The sequence below is a fragment of the Salvelinus alpinus genome, chromosome 14 (assembly GCF_045679555.1).
Source record: "Salvelinus alpinus chromosome 14, SLU_Salpinus.1, whole genome shotgun sequence".
Lineage (NCBI taxonomy): Eukaryota > Metazoa > Chordata > Actinopteri > Salmoniformes > Salmonidae > Salvelinus > Salvelinus alpinus.
In genome coordinates this window covers 37,006,223-37,024,892 of record NC_092099.1, presented here as the reverse complement: position 1 = coordinate 37,024,892, position 18,670 = coordinate 37,006,223, and the positions used below count along the sequence as shown (strand labels likewise).

Below are 18,670 nucleotides of genomic sequence, written 5' to 3'. Positions count from 1 at the left end.
GATCTGTTTTTTAACTTGGCTTTTGAAGACTTTAGAGAGGCAGGGCAGGATGGATATAGGTCTATAACAGTTTGGGTCTAGAGTGTCACCCCCTTTGAAGAGGGGGATGACCGCGGCAGCTTTCCAATCTTTAGGGATCTCGGACGATACAAAAGAGAGGTTGAACAGGCTGGTAATAGGGGTTGCAACAATGGCGGCGGATAGTTTTAGAAAGAGAGTGTCCAGATTGTCTAGCCCAGCTGATTTGTACGTGTTCAGGTTTTGCAGCTCTTTCAGAACATCTGCTATCTGGATTTGGGTGAAGGAGAAGCTGGGGAGGCTCGGGCAAGTAGCTGCGGGGGGGCGGAGCTGTTGGCCGGGGTTGGGGTAGTGTTATGGGATTTTTATGAATAAGGACTAAATGATGTATACATTTAACTAGAAATATAACTAACAGAATTATATCCTGTCTGATGAAGAATGTTTGTCCATAAGAAAGAGGGACTGTTAGCAGGCAGGGAACTGTGGCAGACAACTTGTGACCACTGTGGAACTGATAACAGGGAAGGAAGTCTCCCCACCCAGGGACGGGAGAAACCTTGGGCTTGTAGTAGATTGTATAACAGGTGGCAGGCAATGTATGAGAAGGACTTGTGAACTATATTGTCATTGTATTAGAGGAGGAGGGACATTTATGATGAAATGAGAGGTATATAATGTACATGTAATGATTGGCAGAGCGCTCTCGTAAATACATGTTCTGACTATTGTGGCTGGGCCTCCGTCTGATTCATTTCAACCAGTTTCTTACAAATTCTGGGTTTCAGGCTGAGTAATTAATTCAATTGGGTATTATGAACAACTGAGAACAAAATTCTCGTAACAGGTAGCCAGGAGGAAAGCATGGCCAGCCGTAGAGTAATGCTTATTGAGATTTTCGATTATCATGGATTTATCGGTGGTGACCGTGTTACCTAACCTCAGTGCAGTGGGCAGCTGGGAGGAGGTGCTCTTGTTCTCCATGGACTTTACAGTGTCACAAAACTTTTTGGAGTTAGAGCTACAGGATGCAAATTTCTGTTTGAAAAAGCTAGCCTTTGCTTTCCTGACTGTCTGCGTGTATTGGTTCCTGACTTCTCTGAACAGTTGCATATCGCGGGGACTATTCGATGCTATTGCAGTCCGCCACAGGATGTTTTTGTGCTGGTCAAGGGCAGTAAGGTCTGGAGTGAACCAAGGGCTATATCTGTTCTTAGTTCTACATTTTTTGAAAGTGGCATGCTTATTTAAGATTGTGAGGAAATTACTTTTAAAGAACAACCAGGCATCCTCGACTGACGGGATGAGGTCAATATCCTTCCAGGATACACAGACCAGTTCGATTAGAAAGGCCTGCTCGCAGAAATGTTTTAGGGAGCGTTTGACAGTGATGAGGGGTGGTCGTTTGGAACCTGTTAAATCCCATTTTGCTAATAACAGCCTGTTTCCCAAATGGCACCTTATTCCATATATAGTGCACTACTTTTGACCAGAGCCCAATGCACTACATAGGGAATAGGGTGCCATTTGGAATGCAGACTTAGAGTGAAATGCCTGAACAGGAAAAGCCTTTTGATTCTGTGATGTAGTAGCCTGGTCCCAGATCTGTATATACTGTCTTGGCAATCCCTATGTCCTTGTGTTTGTTGTGACATTGACCATAGGAGTGGCAAGACAGCACATACCGAACTGGGACCAAGCTAGTGCTGTAGTACTTTTAAGAGGGAATCTTGATTGTAGTAGTCATGTTTCTGAAAGGGAGAATACAGAAAAGCTCCTCAGTGAGACTAGATAGGATTCTAATGTCAAGGGTCAAGCTTTGGAGCAAATTGTTGTTTTGTTGTCACTGCTGTTTTTTTCTAGTGTATTTCCATTGTTTGCACACAAATAAACAAACTGTAGAACCTCAATAGAATAAACCAAACTTATTCTAAATTCTGTTTCTGTTCTGTCACTGTGTATTGTGCATTATTCATTACACTGTGGGAAATGTTGAAAACCTGTCATCTACCCTTAGAGCTCGTGCTTGCCAAGTCAAATAACTTATTTTTACACAGAGTAGGCTACCGCCAACACAGCACTGTACTGTAAATAGCTATCTTGCTACAGTAAAGAAGTGAAGTAAAGCTAATGACAAACATTAGCGTGTGGGGCGGCAGGTAGCATAGTGGTTAGAGTGTTGGACTAGTAACCGAAAGGTTGCGAGATCGAACCCCCGAACTGACAAGGTAAAAATCTGCCATTCTGCCTCTGAACAAGGCAGTTAACCCACTGTTCCTAGGCTGTCATTTAAAATAAGAATTTGTTCTTAACTGACTTGCGTAGTTAAATAAAGGTAAAATACAAAACAGAAGGATTATGGATGCATCCTGTTCCCTATACAGTGAGGCCCTGGTCAAAAGTAATGCACTATATAGGAAATAGGGAACAGGTTTCCATTTGGGGAAGACCTGCCTGCTCTAAGACCTTTCCATCACAGTTGACAATTCCACTGTGTCCCCCTCCCAGAGGGCAAAGAACCTTGGCATGACCCTAGACAACAAAGCAGTGACTTGCTCTTGCATAGAGTACAACCCTACCTCATACAGGAAAAGGCGTAGCTCCTAATCCAGGCACTTGTCATCTCCCGTCTGGACTACTGCAACTCCCTGTTGTCTGGGCTCCCTGCATGTGCCATCAAACCCCTGCAACTTACCCAGAACGCTGCAACCCTCCTGGTGTTCAACCTTCCCAAGTTCTCCCACGTCACCCTGCACTTCCACACACTCCACTGGCTTCCAGTCGAAGCTCACATCCACTACAGGACCATGGTGCTTACCTACGGAGCAGTAAGAGGAACTGCTCTTCCCTACCTTTAGGCTATGCTCAAACCCAACACACCAACACCTCTGGTCTCTCTGACTTCATTTATTGAGGAAATGTACTTACTATGACTGTGATATGTGGCTGTCCCACCTAGCTATTTTAAGATGAATGCACTAACTGTAAGTCACTCTAGAGCATCTGCTAAATGACTAAAATGTAAATGTAAAAACTGTAATTCTGCAATGAGTATATTCTTCAAAATATCTTCAAAAAGAAATGTCCCCAGATGAACTTTTGGACAATATTTAATGTTGGTGTCATCATTACAGTCACAGTGTATATAATCAACATCACTCTCACCAACAGGAACTTAGTACACTACCACTTAATAGTCAACGACAGCAGTAGAGCCACTATGTCTGGTTTAGATGTGTCTTTGTCTCAGCCAATGGAATCACACTGGACTCAGCTGAGCTAAGCTGGAGCAGACCTGGGTTCAATTACTATTTGAAATCTTTCAAATACTATTGAGCATTTTCCCTAGCCTTGACTGGAGTGCCAGGTTGACTGGGTTTGGATGTTTCAGGTTTTTCTATTGGATCTATGGAAACAGGCAACCTCAGTCAAGCACAGACAGAGTATTTGAAATTATTTAGAGTAGTGTTTGAACCCAGGTCTGAGCTGGAGACTAGCGCTGTGAGGCAGAGTGTTCCTGACAGGTTGCCGTGACTACAGGCAAGGCTCTCACTAACTGTTCCAAAGAGTGTTGTCACATCGGACCATGGCAGGCCTGGGAATCACAGTCGCACAGACATGAGCAGGTGAGTCCTCCTGTTGCTGCCTACCTCTCAGTCCCTTTTAACAGGACACTGTTCTGTCTGACTCTGCAGGTTGGAGGAGACATAGAAATAAAATGTAAATAAAACGGTCCACCCATCACAAAACGTTGGATGGAAATGTCTGTTTTAGTCATTCTATGGTTGGAGCATACAGCCTGGCCAACACAGAGTTAAACAAGCATAGAAACTCTTTGACTAACTCTCTCAGTCGATTTTTCAGGTCATGACATTTTTACACCTGCCACATCAACTATCAGCATGAGATGTGTTTTTGGCAAGATAAAAGCAAGAATAGATTTTGTTTCCACCTCTCAGTTTTGGAGGGTTGGAATCGATGCCTTGATGGTGGGACTGCAGTGTTCTCGCTCTCTCTCTTTCTCTGTGCATTTGCCATTAAGATTCTTTGTGAAGGGAAAAGGAAGAATCTCCTAAGCCATTTAGAATTCATGATTCAGGAAAAGAAAGACAGTAGGATTCTGGCAATGAAACAATACTGAAATCTAAGATCAATAATAGTGACAATAAACTACAAATACATGAGATGAAAGGACTAGCGTCCAGTCCAGTGGCTGTACCTGTTCATCAATCTGCCTCACACTACAGAAAAAGGAGATAGGTTACTGCCCTATGGGGTGTTCTGGCTCGGGAAAGCATAACTAACAAGAGATGAAAGCAGCAATTTCTTACCATGTTAAAATTAGGGAAGAGTCCCACACTAGAGGAGGTGTCCACTTGGTGGAAGGGCATAAAGGGTTTCATATCCAAAGTGGACTGCATCATCAGAGACTGATTCCGCACCAGCGCAGGCAGTGTGTTGCTATGGCATGAACTTCCTTTGGAGACGGAGAAATAGTTAGATAGAGAGAGAGCGGGGGGAGAGAGGGATGGAGAGAGAGGAGAGAGAGAAAGGGACAGAACAATGGAAAGAGAGAGGGAGAGAGAAAGAGAAAGAAAGAGTAGGGAAAAGAGAAAAACAGAGAAAGAGAAATATTAACACATTTTCAGATGAGGGCAGTATGATGTAGTTGCGGCAGGTTAGTGCGTGGTTAGAGTGTTCGGCCAGTAACCGAAAGGTTGCTGGATAGAATCCCTGAGCTGACAGGCAGTTAACCCACTGTTCCCCGGTAGGCCGTCCTTGCAAATAAGAATTTGTTCTTAACTGACTTGCCTAGTTAAATAAAGGTTAAATAAAAAATAAAAAGATTATATTCATAGCACTAGGACCATACATAACACACACGAGGAGCTAACAGGCAGAGAAAATACACTGTACACTGTGGCTGTTGTGAGCGCTGTGGCAGAGAATAGTGGAAAGTAACTCATCATGTCTTAAATGAAGCAGAAAGACGTCTCTACGTGCTCATAGGCAGTGGTAAGATGTGGAGTGTGTGTGTGCTGGGGTGTGAGTCAGCCTGGAAGGTCGGCTGGCTGGAGGAATGATGCAGTACATTATGTTGTGGCAGAGGGAATGGAGCTAGGAGAATACTTCTATGGCTGGGACTGGGGCTTGAGCCCAGAAACAGATCATACCTGATGCAAGGCAGTTCATTGGTATCGTAGTCATATCTGTGTATATCTACTTTGTATATTTCAAAGGAAAATAAGGTTATTGCCAGTTCACTTCAGGCTTTCATACTCTGTATATACAATATAAAAGCTTCATGCCCATAGAAGCCTATGGATCCAGACCAAAATAAAGAATGATATTAACCAGCTCTGCACTACTGTAGATAATCGACACAGAATTCAAAGCTCTTTTCTCTTCATCTTCCCTCCATATTATGCATGTTTTATGCGTGTGTGTGCATGTGCGTGCATGTGTGCGTGTGTGTGTCTGTATACAAGAGTTAATCTCAGTAGAGATTTAATAGCATGTGAGATGATGAGTGAGTCCATCTCAGAAATCCACAAGTGCAGGCTTCTGAGTGCTGACACACGTACACACACACTAACCTCAAATAGGTGCTCATGTTCTTGTCAGAGATTCAAAATGAACAACATTTTTAAAAAATTAAAAAAAATAAACATCAAGCTATTGCTTCAAATCTCCCTTCATACTAAATCATATTGTGTTCGATGCCAAGAGAACTTAAAATACCGACCTGCGCTGACACAGCAGGGATACTCTTCCAGCTAATTTCATAGAAATATATCATCCATCAAGAGACATTTTGATTTAATAAAGCTATGCAGGAGATCACTGGGATGAAACGAACGTTTAACATGCAGATGAAGCTCTACTGAGGGTTTTGTATTTATATAATATATAGAGATGTAATGTAATACTGCAAACTATACTGTCAAATATAACCTGTCTCATGATCGTGTTGTCATGGGAGACACATGGTTAGAACCTCTAAATCTTACATGTTTAGATTTTTCCAGAGCTGATCGGAATTCAATTGTTTGGAATTGAGTTGTTCATAATTTGATTTGTGTGTCTGGTCATTTCCATGTAAAAGGACCCATGAGCACCAGGTAATTTCCATGTAAAAGGACCCATGAGCACCAACATGTGAAGTAAATAGGAGCATGTCAAATTGGGGGTCAAATGAAAGATAAGAGTCAATGTTTTTTTATTTATTATGGCATATATATACATTTTTCAACCAATTTCCACCCCAAAAATGTTGAGAAAAAGGCCTTGATTCCTGGTCAAACAGATGGAAAAGGGGTCTTAGAAAACATCTAGCAGAACAAGTCTTCAAAGGAAATTAGAAATACATCAAAACACGATCACGTTGAAGTAATGAACCCTGCAGACTATTATCAACATAATATTATATTTACTTCTGGATAAATGTTTCTGTCTTCTGTAAGTTAAAGAAATATTCCCTTATGCCTTGAAATTCCATTACCAAAAACCCACATATCTATAAGATATTTTCATATTTCTCTCCCTCATGAGGAGGGATGATAATGAACGTTCATAGAAGTAACAAGTAAAGGTAGACCTATGACCTATTCATTAGTTATAGTGTTTTTACTCATTTCAATTTTGAATTATTACAATTTGATTGTAACTACTGCAATTGAATTGGCACCAAGGAGAAATCATAGTAGTTACAAACCATAATGTACTGTATTGTACTCAATCAATCAATAGAATGTATTTACAAAGCCCTTTTTACATCAGCAGATGTCACAAAGTGTTTATACAGAAACCCGGCCTAAAACCCAAAAGAGCAAGCAATGCTGTACTGTACTGAACATAACTCTACTCTACTGTACTGTACACCACTGTACTAAACTATAATGTACTGTACACTACTGTACTCAACTATACTGTACTGTACTGAACATAACTATACTGTACTGTACTCTACTGTACTGTACACTACTGTACTGAACATAACTCTAATGTACTGTACTGAACATAACTCTACTGTACTGTACTGTACACTACTGTACTAAACAGTACTGTACTGAACATAACTATACTGTACTGAACATAACTATACTGTACTATACACTATTGTACTGAACATAACTCTACTGTACTGTACTGAACATAACTATACTGTACTGAACATAACTATACTGTACTGTACACTACTGTACTGAACATAACTCTACTGTACTGTACACTACTGTACTAAACATAACTCTACTGTACTATACACTACTGTACTGAACATAACTCTACTGTACTATACACTACTGTACTGAACATAACTATACTGTACTGTACTGAACATAACTATACTGTACTGAACATAACTATACTGTACTGTACACTACTGTACTGAACATAACTATACTGTACTGTACACTACTGTACTGAACATAACTCTACTGTACTGTACTGAACATAAATATACTGTACTGAACATAACTCTACTGTACTATACACTACTGTACTGAACATAACTCTACTGTACTGTACACTACTGTACTGAACATAACTCTACTGTACTGAACATAACACTACTGTACTGTACTCTCCTGTACTGTACACTACCGTACTAAACTCTACTGTACTGTACTGAACATAACTCTTGGCCATGTTCTGTTATAATCTCCACCCGTCACAGCCAGAAGAGGACTGGCCACCCCTCATAGCCTGGTTCCTCTCTAGGTTTCTTCCTAGGTTTTGGCCTTTCTAGGGAGTTTTTCCTAGCCACCGTGCTTCTACACCTGCATTGCTTGCTGTTTGGGGTTTTAGGCTGGGTTTCTGTACAGCACTTTGAGATATCAGCTGATGTAAGGCTATATAAATACATTTGATTTGATTTGATGATACTGTACTCTACTGTACTGTACACTACTGTAATGAACATAACTATACTGTACTGTACTGAACATAACTATACTGTACTGTACACTACTGTACTAAACTGTACTGTACTGTACGGAACATAACTCTACTGTACTGAACATAACACTACTGTACTGAACATAACTCTACTGTACTGAACATAACTCTACTGTACTGAACATAACACTACTGTACTGAACATAACTCTACTGTACTGAACATAACTCTACTGTACTGAACATAACTATACTGTACTCTACTGTACTGTACACTACTGTACTAAACTGTACACTACTGTACTGAACATAACTCTACTGTACTGAACATAACACTACTGTACTGAACATAACTCTACTGTACTGAACATAACTCTACTGTACTGAACATAACTATACTGTACTCTACTGTACTGTACACTACTGTACTAAACTGTACTGTACTGTACTGAACATAACTCGACTGTACTGAACATAACTCTACTGTACTGAACATAACTCTACTGTACTGAACATAACTATACTGTACTCTACTGTACACTACTGTACTAAACTGTACTGTACTGTACTGAACATAACTCGACTATACTCTACTGTACTGTACACTACTGTACTAAACTCTACTGTACTGTACTGTACACTACTGTACTAAACTCTACTGTACTGTACTGAACATAACTATACTGTACTGTACACTACTGTACTAAACTCTACTGTACTGTACTGTACACTACTGTACTAAACTCTACTGTACTGTACTGTACACTACTGTACTAAACTCTACTGTACTGTACTGTACACTACTGTACTAAACTCTACTGTACTGTACTGTACACTACTGTACTAAACTCTACTATGCTGTACTGTACAATACTGTACTAAACTCGACTGTACTGTACTGTACTACAATATACTGTACACTACTGTACTAAACTCTACTGTACTGTACACTACTGTACTAAACTATACTGTACTGTACTGAACATAACTACTGTACTGTACACTACTGTACTAAACTCTACTGTACTGTACACTACTATACTAAACAATACTGTACTGTACTGAACATAACTCTACTGTACTCTACTGTACTGTACACTACTATACTAAACACTACTGTACTGTACTGAACATAACTCTACTGTACTCTACTGTACTGTACACTACTATACTAAACAATACTGTACTGTACTGTACTCTATTTGTGAAACATAGACGTCTATGATTTGTTCAGATTTGGTCCAGTCGAATCTTAATACTGCGCAGATATTTAACAGTTTTTGGAAAACGTGGACACAACGTGGGCACAAAAAGATTTGACAAAAATTCTGTTACCAAACTTTGCATCTGCACAGTTCTCCCTGTAAATATGTTTTTGTAAAATGTTCTGTGTACATTTTTAAAAGTAGTCCTTGTGCATTAAAACTCTGAAATCAATACTTTTTGTTTGGCATACATTTTAAGTGAAAAATCTGAGCCTCAGCGCCATTACATTATTGTGGAATTGCCTGTCTGCTGTCAATTTATTATATCATTGGCAACTGTCCCCCAACATTATGAAAGGCAAAATCCTATAATATCATGAAAGTTACCATATCAACCCGAAGACCAAGAAACCAATAAACAACAGCATCACACAATCAGTAACTTGTGCATACTGTAGCTCATGTGATGTCAAAGTGTTGTAAATCATCTGAAACGTTTTGTCCAGACTGTCTTGTCCAACTTCATGCCATGCGCTTCTCATTGTCAAAATGAAACGTCTTCAGTACGGCCTTCTACACTATGGCCTTCTACACACACCATAAATCACTAATGTCCACACATTCTGTAGTTTAATTCACTTGAATCTAACACCACAACACATGAAAATTACTGGGTAGAATACTATGGCTGACGTCATGAAACAATAAAGGATAAAAATCCCTTTTCCCATGAAGAAATGACCTAAACAGGATTGACTTTCATTGGATTGTTTTATTACACATGACTCAATGTATGACACCCGAGACGCTCACCACACTGCATCAGTTAGAACTTGTACAACATAACAATAATATATTCCATTTAGCAGACGCTTTTATCCAAAACGATTACATTCATGCGTGCATTCTACATATGGGTGGCCTTGGGAATCGATTCCACTATACTGAAGATGCAAGCGCCCTGCTCTACCAACTGAGCTGCCTATCTAAATGACTTGTTACAATGAGAATGTGTATTGTTGGAAGCGAAAAGCTTATTTCTTTACCTTGCTACATACTCAAACATGGTCATTCTGCTAACCCATAATAAAGACCTTGATGAGAAACACATGCGAGACCCAACTAGACATTTGAAACGGGCCTCCCAGTTCATAGCAGTGATTTATTTGGAGCAAACGTTTACAAAGCCTTACCAGGAACAACAGCAGACCAGAAGAACAGGAACACAGGGCACTCTCTTTTCCAATAACACTTTTTGATGCATTTCTTATCAGAACAAACACAACTGTGTTGTCATGAACCTTTTATAGATCTGAACTCAATGTGATAGAGCTAAAATAAAAGTCTTCAAGCATAAACTTACAGGCTAGATTGTGCTCTGAAGCATGACTCTACTGCTCAGATTCATTTATTTACAGTGAGTTATTGCCACAACAATTTGCACGCAATCATGGTATTAGCTTTGGGTACAACAGCATAGTAACTCTTCGGAAGAGCCATCGCAGCCTCTACCAGGACCAGTTCACCAGTCGGCCCAGTCTTCCAGACCCTTGGAGGGGACAGGTTAGAGGTTACAGGTTAGAGGTTAGGCCCTTAAGGAGGTCATTACTGTTTGCCTGGAGGTTAGAAGCTGGAGGCCAGCCTTCAGCCAAAGGCCTACTCCAAGGCCTGTTTGCCCGACCCTCGTTTACAGTCTCACACTAGAACACTCATCACTGCGGCTGGGTCTGTCTAGTCTGTGATCAGCAACATGACAGGGTGGTCTTCAAGGCCCGTGGAGGGGTGACAGGTCAGAGGTTAGGCTCCTTCAGGAAGTAATAACTATCCCGCTTGGTTGCTGGAAACTTAATTCTGGAGGCCAGTCTACTTCCTACCTGCCCCTCATTCACACACTACAACACTCACCAGCTGCCTCTGTCCAGGCCAGGGCTAGTCATTACAACTAGATGAAAGAACTGATGTGTCTTTAATGGTGTACCTGCAATGGTGTCCACATGTTTTTTGATTTCTGTGTTGGTGAGAGAGTGAAGCTGTGTGTGTAGTAATGTGTTGTGAGCATGTTCCGTCTGTGTGGGCCTTTTGATACAAATAATGAGCTTACTTCAGATGAACCCATGTTGAATACTTGATTCCTGTTCTGAAGTAATGTATCTCAATAAAATGTACTGCAAATACAGTATGTTTGCATGTTTGTCCAATGTTCCTGGTTCTGTAGTTCTATTCATTAGAATATGTCATTTGAGAGAGATGTACTCGAGTTGAGATAAATATTGACTTTTGCTTTAGCGCTCAAGTCCTTTCAAAACGGCTCATCAATATTCAGAGAACAGAATGATTACAGCCAAGTCCTGTTACCTGGGAAACCGTACCATCAATGGTTAGTAGGTACCAGAGAGCTCATAAGTGGAGAATTCTAAACATGTGTTACTCTGAAACATGGGGTGAATTTCTGGGGGAAATCAGATGGATTATCTCTACAGAAAAATAATGACCAGAGACTGCCACAAATAGCCAACAACCAGAAGACTAACAGAGCAACTCGTTTTTTTGTACACTGATGTACATGTTCAATTGTAATTAGTGTTCTTTGTTTAATTGATTGAAAGAAACGGGATTGTACTTATATTGTATCTAGTGTTTTTAGGTGTGTTTTTTAAAATATATAAGCCCTCTTGAGTTTCCAACTTCACCTTCAAAGCTTTTTACCATTTTGTCTTTCACGAGTTTTCAACTAAATCAATAAAACTATCAAACTAAACACCAGTTAGAGCCAGTGGTCTATACACTCCCCTCTGTCTTTATTGGACAGTGAACCTACAATGATACATTTGATACAATGATACAGGATTTTGGATTTGAGATCAAATGTTTCATATGAGGCGACAGAACAGAATGTCACCTTTATTTGAGGGTATTTTCATATATATATTTTTTACAGTTTAGAAATTAATGAACTTTATGTACAGTGGGGCAAAAAAGTATTTAGTCAGCCACCAATTGTGCAAGTTCTCCCACTTAAAAAGATGAGAGAGGCCTGTAATTTTCATTATATTCAACTATGACAGACAAAATGAGAAAGAAAAAAAATCCAGAAAATCACATTGTAGGATTTTTAATGAATTTATTTGCAAATTATGGTGGAAAATAAGTATTTGGTCAATAACAAAAGTTTATCTCAATATGCCTTTGTTGGCAATGACAGAGGTCAAACGTTTTCTGTAAGTCTTCACAAGGTTTTCACACACTGTTGCTGGTATTTTGGCCCATTCCTCCATGCAGATCTCCTCTAGAGCAGTGATGTTTTGGGGCTGTTGCTGGGCAACACGGACTTTCAACTCCCTCCAAAGATTTTCTATGGGTTTGAGATCTGGAGACTGGCTAGGCCACTCCAGGACCTTGAAATGCTTCTTACGAAGCCACTCCTTCGTTGCCCGGGCGGTGTGTTTGGGATCATTGTCATGCTGAAAGACCCAGCCACGTTTCATCTTCAATGCCCTTGCTGATGGAAGGAGGTTTTCACTCAAAATCTCACGATACATGGCCCCATTCATTCTTTCCTTTACACGGATCAGTCGTCCTGGTCCCTTTGCAGAAAAACAGCCCCAAAGCATGATGTTTCCACCCCCATGCTTCACAGTAGGTATGGTGTTCTTTGGATGCAACTCAGCATTCTTTGTCCTCCAAACACGACGAGTTGAGTTTTTACCAAAAAAGTTCTATTTTGGTTTCATCTGACCATATGCCATTCTCCCAATCTTCTTCTGGATCATCCAAATGCTCTCTAGCAAACTTCAGACGGGCCTGGACATGTACTGGCTTAAGCATGGGGACACGTCTGGCACTGCAGGATTTGAGTCCCTGGCGGCGTAGTGTGTTACTGATGGTAGGCTTTGTTACTTTGGTCCCAGCTCTCTGCAGGTCATTCACTAGGTCCCCCCGTGTGGCTCTGGGATTTTTGCTCACCGTTCTTGTGATAATTTTGACCCTACGGGGTGAGATCTTGCGTGGAGCCCCAGATCGAGGGAGATTATCAGTGGTCTTGTATGTCTTCCATTTCCTAATAATTGCTCCCACAGTTGATTTCTTCAAACCAAGCTGCTTACCTATTGCAGATTCAGTCTTCCCAGCCTGGTGCAGGTCTACAATTTTGTTTCTGGTGTCCTTTGACAGCTCTTTGGTCTTGGCCATAGTGGAGTTTGGAGTGTGACTGTTTGAGGTTGTGGACAGGTGTCTTTTATACTGATAACAAGTTCAAACAGGTGCCATTAATACAGGTAACGAGTGGAGGACAGAGGAGCCTCTTAAAGAAGAAGTTACAGGTCTGTGAGAGCCAGAAATCTTGCTTGTTTGTAGGTGACCAAATACTTATTTTCCACCATAATTTGCAAATAAATTCATTAAAAATCCTCCAATGTGATTTTCTGGAATTCTTTTTCTCATTTTGTCTGTCATAGTTGAAGTGTACCTATGATGAAAATTACAGGCCTCTCTCATCTTTTTAAGTGGGGGAACTTGCACAATTGGTGACTGACTAAATATTTTTTGCCCCACTGTATCTAGTCCCCCCATTTGAAGATGTTTTAAGTATTTGGACAAATTCACTTATTGTATTACATTGTAAAAGGTTTAGTACTTGGTTCCATATTTCTAGCATGCAATGACTATATCAAGCTTGTGACTCTACAAACTTGTTGGATACATTTGCGGTTTGTTTTGGTTGTGTTTCAGATTATGCTGTGCCCAATATAAATGAATGGAGTCACTTTTATTGTAAATAGAAATAGAATATGTTAAATGTGGATGCTACTATGATTACAGATAAACATGAATGAATTGTGTATAATGATGAGTGAGAAAGTTACAGATGCACAAAAGCATGCCTCCAAAACATGTCCTCTCACCATTACCAATAACAGGGGAGGTTAGCATTTTTGGGGGGTATAATATTTATAATGAACTTCACAAGGTGGGAAAAGGCATGCAGTGATTGATGCTCCTTTCCAATAATTATCGAGAGTCTTATTCTGGAGACATGATGATCGATGCTTGGCTGCCTTTTAAAAAATTAAATAAATCTCTCTCTTTTGTCCATAATAATGTCATCATGTAGGCTGTCCTACCCGCAGTGTATCAGCCAGCTGTTGGCTAGAGAGCACGTGCCAAAACCAGAGTGGGCACGTTCTCAATGTACAGCCTTTTAAATGTCAATTTGATGGAAACACATCTCTGGTGGGAAAATGTACATACTGTTTTTACGCGGATTTCAGAATATTCACATGAAAATCTGTCGCCAGTTGGACGGAAACCTAGCTAGTAACTGCAGAGATCCTCAATGTCTTATTTCATCTCTCTAAGTTGTTAATGCTTTCTCAAACAGACAGAGTTGATTCTTCAATTTCAGAGAGAGAGAGAGAGAGAGAGAGAGAGAGAGAGAGAGAGAGAGAGAGACATGGAGTCAGTTAGAAAGTCAGAGAGAGAGAGAGAGAGAGAGAGAGAGAGAGAGAGAGAGAGAGAGAAAGAGAGAGAGAGAGACATGGAGTCAGTTAGAAAGTCAGAGAGAGAGAGAGAGAGAGAGAGAGAGAGAGAGAGAGAGAGAGAGAGAGAGAGAGAGAGAGAGAGAGAGAGAGAGAGATGGAGTCAGTTAGAAAGTCAGAGAGAGAGAGAGAGAGAGAGAGAGAGAGAGAGAGAGAGAGAGAGAGAGAGAGAGAGAGAGAGAGAGAGAGAGAGAGAGAGAGATGGAGTCAGTTAGAAAGTCAGAGAGAGAGAGAGATGGAGTCAGTTAGAAAGTCAGAGAGAGAGAGATGGAGTCAGTTAGAAAGTCAGGGAGAGAGAGATAGAGAGAGATAGAGATAGAGATAGAGATAGAGATAGAGAGAGAGAGAGAGAGAGAGAGAGAGAGAGAGAGAGAGAGAGAGAGAGAGAGACATGGAGTCAGTTAGAAAGTCAGAGAAAGATAGTTAGATATTGAAATAATCCTGACTCCAGTATTTCTCATGTCTGTTTCATCATCTAATCTGGGTCCTGGGAGGGAGGAAGGAAGGAGGCTAAGAGTCCTGCTGGTACAGTAAATTAAATGAAACACCACTATTCTGCCTTGCCTTGAATACCCCCCCTTGTGTTATGTATACATCTTCTATTGAGGTCCTTGGAGTATCTAGCTGTGTGGTAACACACACAGCTAGATCTCATCTGCCTCCACCGCTCTTTCTACTACTAGCTCAATAAAGCTGCCAAGTAGGAAAAAAATACAAAACTAAAAGTTGTTGACAGCTTTGAGAGCTTGTTATTAAAAGGAGAGGTTAATAACGTGACATGAAGGTTGAAAGATAAGAGTTGTTACATTTTCTGTTCTGATGGTTTGACCCTCCTGTGGTGTATTATGGGAGCGTTATGCACACCCACTGAGTAATAAAGAACTGGAGACCAAGATGTCCGACCGTTGTTTTTAACGTAATCTACTCACGTTCGCATACGCCGATTCATGGACCATCTATATCCGGGTTTACACAGCCCAATTTCACATGTGCACTAGCACTCAGTCCAAAAACATAGCAGACATTGGATGAATATAATATTTTAATATCTTCGTTGGTGAGTGACGAAAAAAAATATGTGGAATTTTTGTGCATAAAGATGATGACTAAAGTGTCTTATTAGGAATTTTCTAACCTGATTTCTCTATGTGGCCATCAACGGAAATTGTGTTTCTGGGCCAGGCATCAGTGAAACTGCAGTACCGACGCAAGATTGTAGGAGCAGTCGAAACCGTGCCTCTAGACCGGAACCCTGGATCCTTGGGCACACCTCACCACCTAACTATCATTCCCTCCTCCTCTCTCTCTCCATCATTCCCTCCTCCTCTCTCTCTCTCCATCATTCCCTCCCCCTCTCTCTCTCTCCATCATTCCCTACTCCTCTCACTCCATCATTCCCTCCTCTCTATCTCTCCATCACTCCCTCCTCCTCTCTCTCTCTCCATCATTCCCTCCTCCTCTCTCTCTCTCCATCATTCCCTCCTCCTCTCTCTCTCCATCATTCCCTACTCCTCTCACTCCATCATTCCCTCCTCTCTATCTCTCCATCACTCCCTCCTCCTCTCTCTCTCTCCATCACTCCCTCCTCCTCTCTATCTCTCCATGACTCCCTCCTCCTCTCTCTCACTCCATCATTCCCTCCTCTCTATCTCTCCATCACTCCCTCCTCCTCTCTCTCTCTCCATCATTCCTTCCTCCTCTCTCCATCATTCCCTCCTCCTCTCTCTCTCTCTCCATGACTCCCTCCTCCTCTCTCTCTCTCCATCATTCCCTCCTCCTCTCTCTCTCTCCATCATTCCCTCCTCCTCTCTCTCTCTCCATCATTTCTTCCTCCTCTCTCTCCATCATTCCCTCCTCCTCTCTCTCTCTCTCCATGACTCCCTCCTCCTCTCTCTCTCTCCATCATTCCCTCCTCCTCTCTCTCTCCATCATTCCATCCTCCTCCTCTCTCCACCACTCACTCCTCTCTCCATCATTCCCTACTCCTCTCACTCCATCATTCCCTCCTCCTCTCTCTCTCTCCATCATTCCCTCCTTCTCTCTCACTCCATCATTCCCTCCTCTTTTTCTCTCCATCACTCCCTCTTTCTCTCTCTCTCTCCATCATTCGCTCTTCCTCCTCTCTCTCTCCATCATTCGCTCCTCCTCCTCTCTCTCTCCATCATTCCCTACTCTCTCTCTCTCCATCATTCCCTCCTCTCTCTCTCCATCATTCGCTCCTCCTCTCTCGCTACATCATTCTCTCCATCATCCCCTCCTCCTCTCTCTCTCTCCATCATTCCCTCTTCAGTCTCTATCAGTCACTCCCTCCTCTCTCTCCATCACTCCCTCCTCCTCTCTCTCTCCATCATTCCCTCGTCCTCTCTCTCTCTCCATCGTTATCTCCTCCTCTCTCTCTCTCTCTCTCTCTCTCTCTCTCTCTCTATCATTCCCTCCTCCTCTCTATCATTCGCTCCTCTCCTCTCCATCATTCCATCCTCCTCCTCTCTCTCATCATTCGCTCCTCTCCTCTCCATCCTTCCATCCTCCTCTCTCTCACCATCATTCTCTACTCCTCTCACTCCATCATTCTCTACTCCTCTCTCTCTCCATCATTCCCTCCTTCTCTCTCTCTCTCTCTCTCTCTCTCTCTCTCTCTCTCTCTCTCTCTCTCTCTCTCTCTCTCTCTCTCTCTCTCTCTCTTTCTCTCTCTCTCTCTCTCTCTCTCTCTCTCTCTCTCTCTCTCTCTCTCTCTCTCTCTCTCTCTCTCTCTCTCTCTCATCATTCGCTCCTCTCCTCTCCATCATTCCATCCTCCTCTCTCTCACCATCATTCTCTACTCCTCTCACTCCATCATTCCCTCCTCCTCTCTCTCTCTCTCTCCATCATCCCCTCCTCCTCTCTCTCTCCATCATTCCCTCCTCCTTCTCTCTCTCTCTCTCTCTCCATCATTCCCACCACCTCTCTCGCTCCATCATTCCTCCTCTCTCTCGCCATCATTCCCTTCCCCTCTCTTTCCACTCCAGTCTCATTACAGTCTACCATTCCATTCCAAATTTTCCCCAATGGCTACCCAACACCATGTCCTCTCCACCCACATTATCAAGGCTGGGTTACCCAACACCATGTCCTCTCCACCCACCTTATCAAGGATGGGTTACCCAACATCATGTCCTCTCCACCCACCTTATCAAGGCTGGGTTACCCAACACCATGTCCTCTCCACCCACCTTATCAAGGCTGGGTTACCCAACATTATGTCCTCTCCACCCACATTATCAAGGCTGGGTTACCCAACACCATGTCCTTTCCACCCACATTATCAAGGCTGGATTACCCAACATCAGGCCTCTCCACCCACATTATGAAGGCTGGATTACCCAACATCATGTCCTCTCCACCCACATTATGAAGGCTGGATTACCCAACATCAGGCCTCTCCACCCACATTATCATGGCTGGGTTACCCAACATCATGTCCTCTCCACCCACCTTATCAAGGCTGGGTTACCCAACACCATGTCCTCTCCACCCACCTTATCAAGGCTGGGTTACCCAACACCATGTCCTCTCCACCCACATTATGACGGCTGGATTACCCAACATCATGTCCTCTCCACCCACATTATGAAGGCTGGGTTACCCAACATCATGTCCTCTCCACCCACCTTATGAAGGCTGGATTACCCAACATCATGTCCTCTCCACCCACATTATGAAGGCTGGGTTACCCAACATCATGTCCTCTCCACCCACATTATGAAGGCTGGATTACCCAACATCATGTCCTCTCCACCCACCTTATCAAGGCTGGATTACCCAACATCATGTCCTCTCCACCCACATTATGAAGGCTGGATTACCCAACATCATGTCCTCTCCACCCACATTATGAATCCTGGATTACCCAACACCATGTCCTCTCCACCCACATTATGAAGTCTGGATTACCCAACATCATGTCCTCTCCACCCATATTATGAAGGCTGGATTACCCAACACCATGTCCTCTCCACCCACCTTATCAAGGATGGGT

General features: G+C 42.1%; 1 protein-coding gene across 4 annotated transcripts in view; it reads right to left on the bottom strand.

The window, feature by feature from the left end:
- LOC139538883 (zinc finger protein 385B-like) overlaps positions 1-18,670 on the bottom strand; it is a 174,897-nt gene that overhangs the window by 59,763 nt on the left and 96,464 nt on the right. For all 4 annotated transcript variants that reach the window (XM_071341404.1, XM_071341406.1, XM_071341408.1 and 1 more), the window contains one exon: positions 4,350-4,495. In XM_071341404.1, the coding sequence (XP_071197505.1) occupies positions 4,350-4,495 (146 nt within the window). The remainder of the gene's footprint in view (positions 1-4,349; positions 4,496-18,670) is intronic.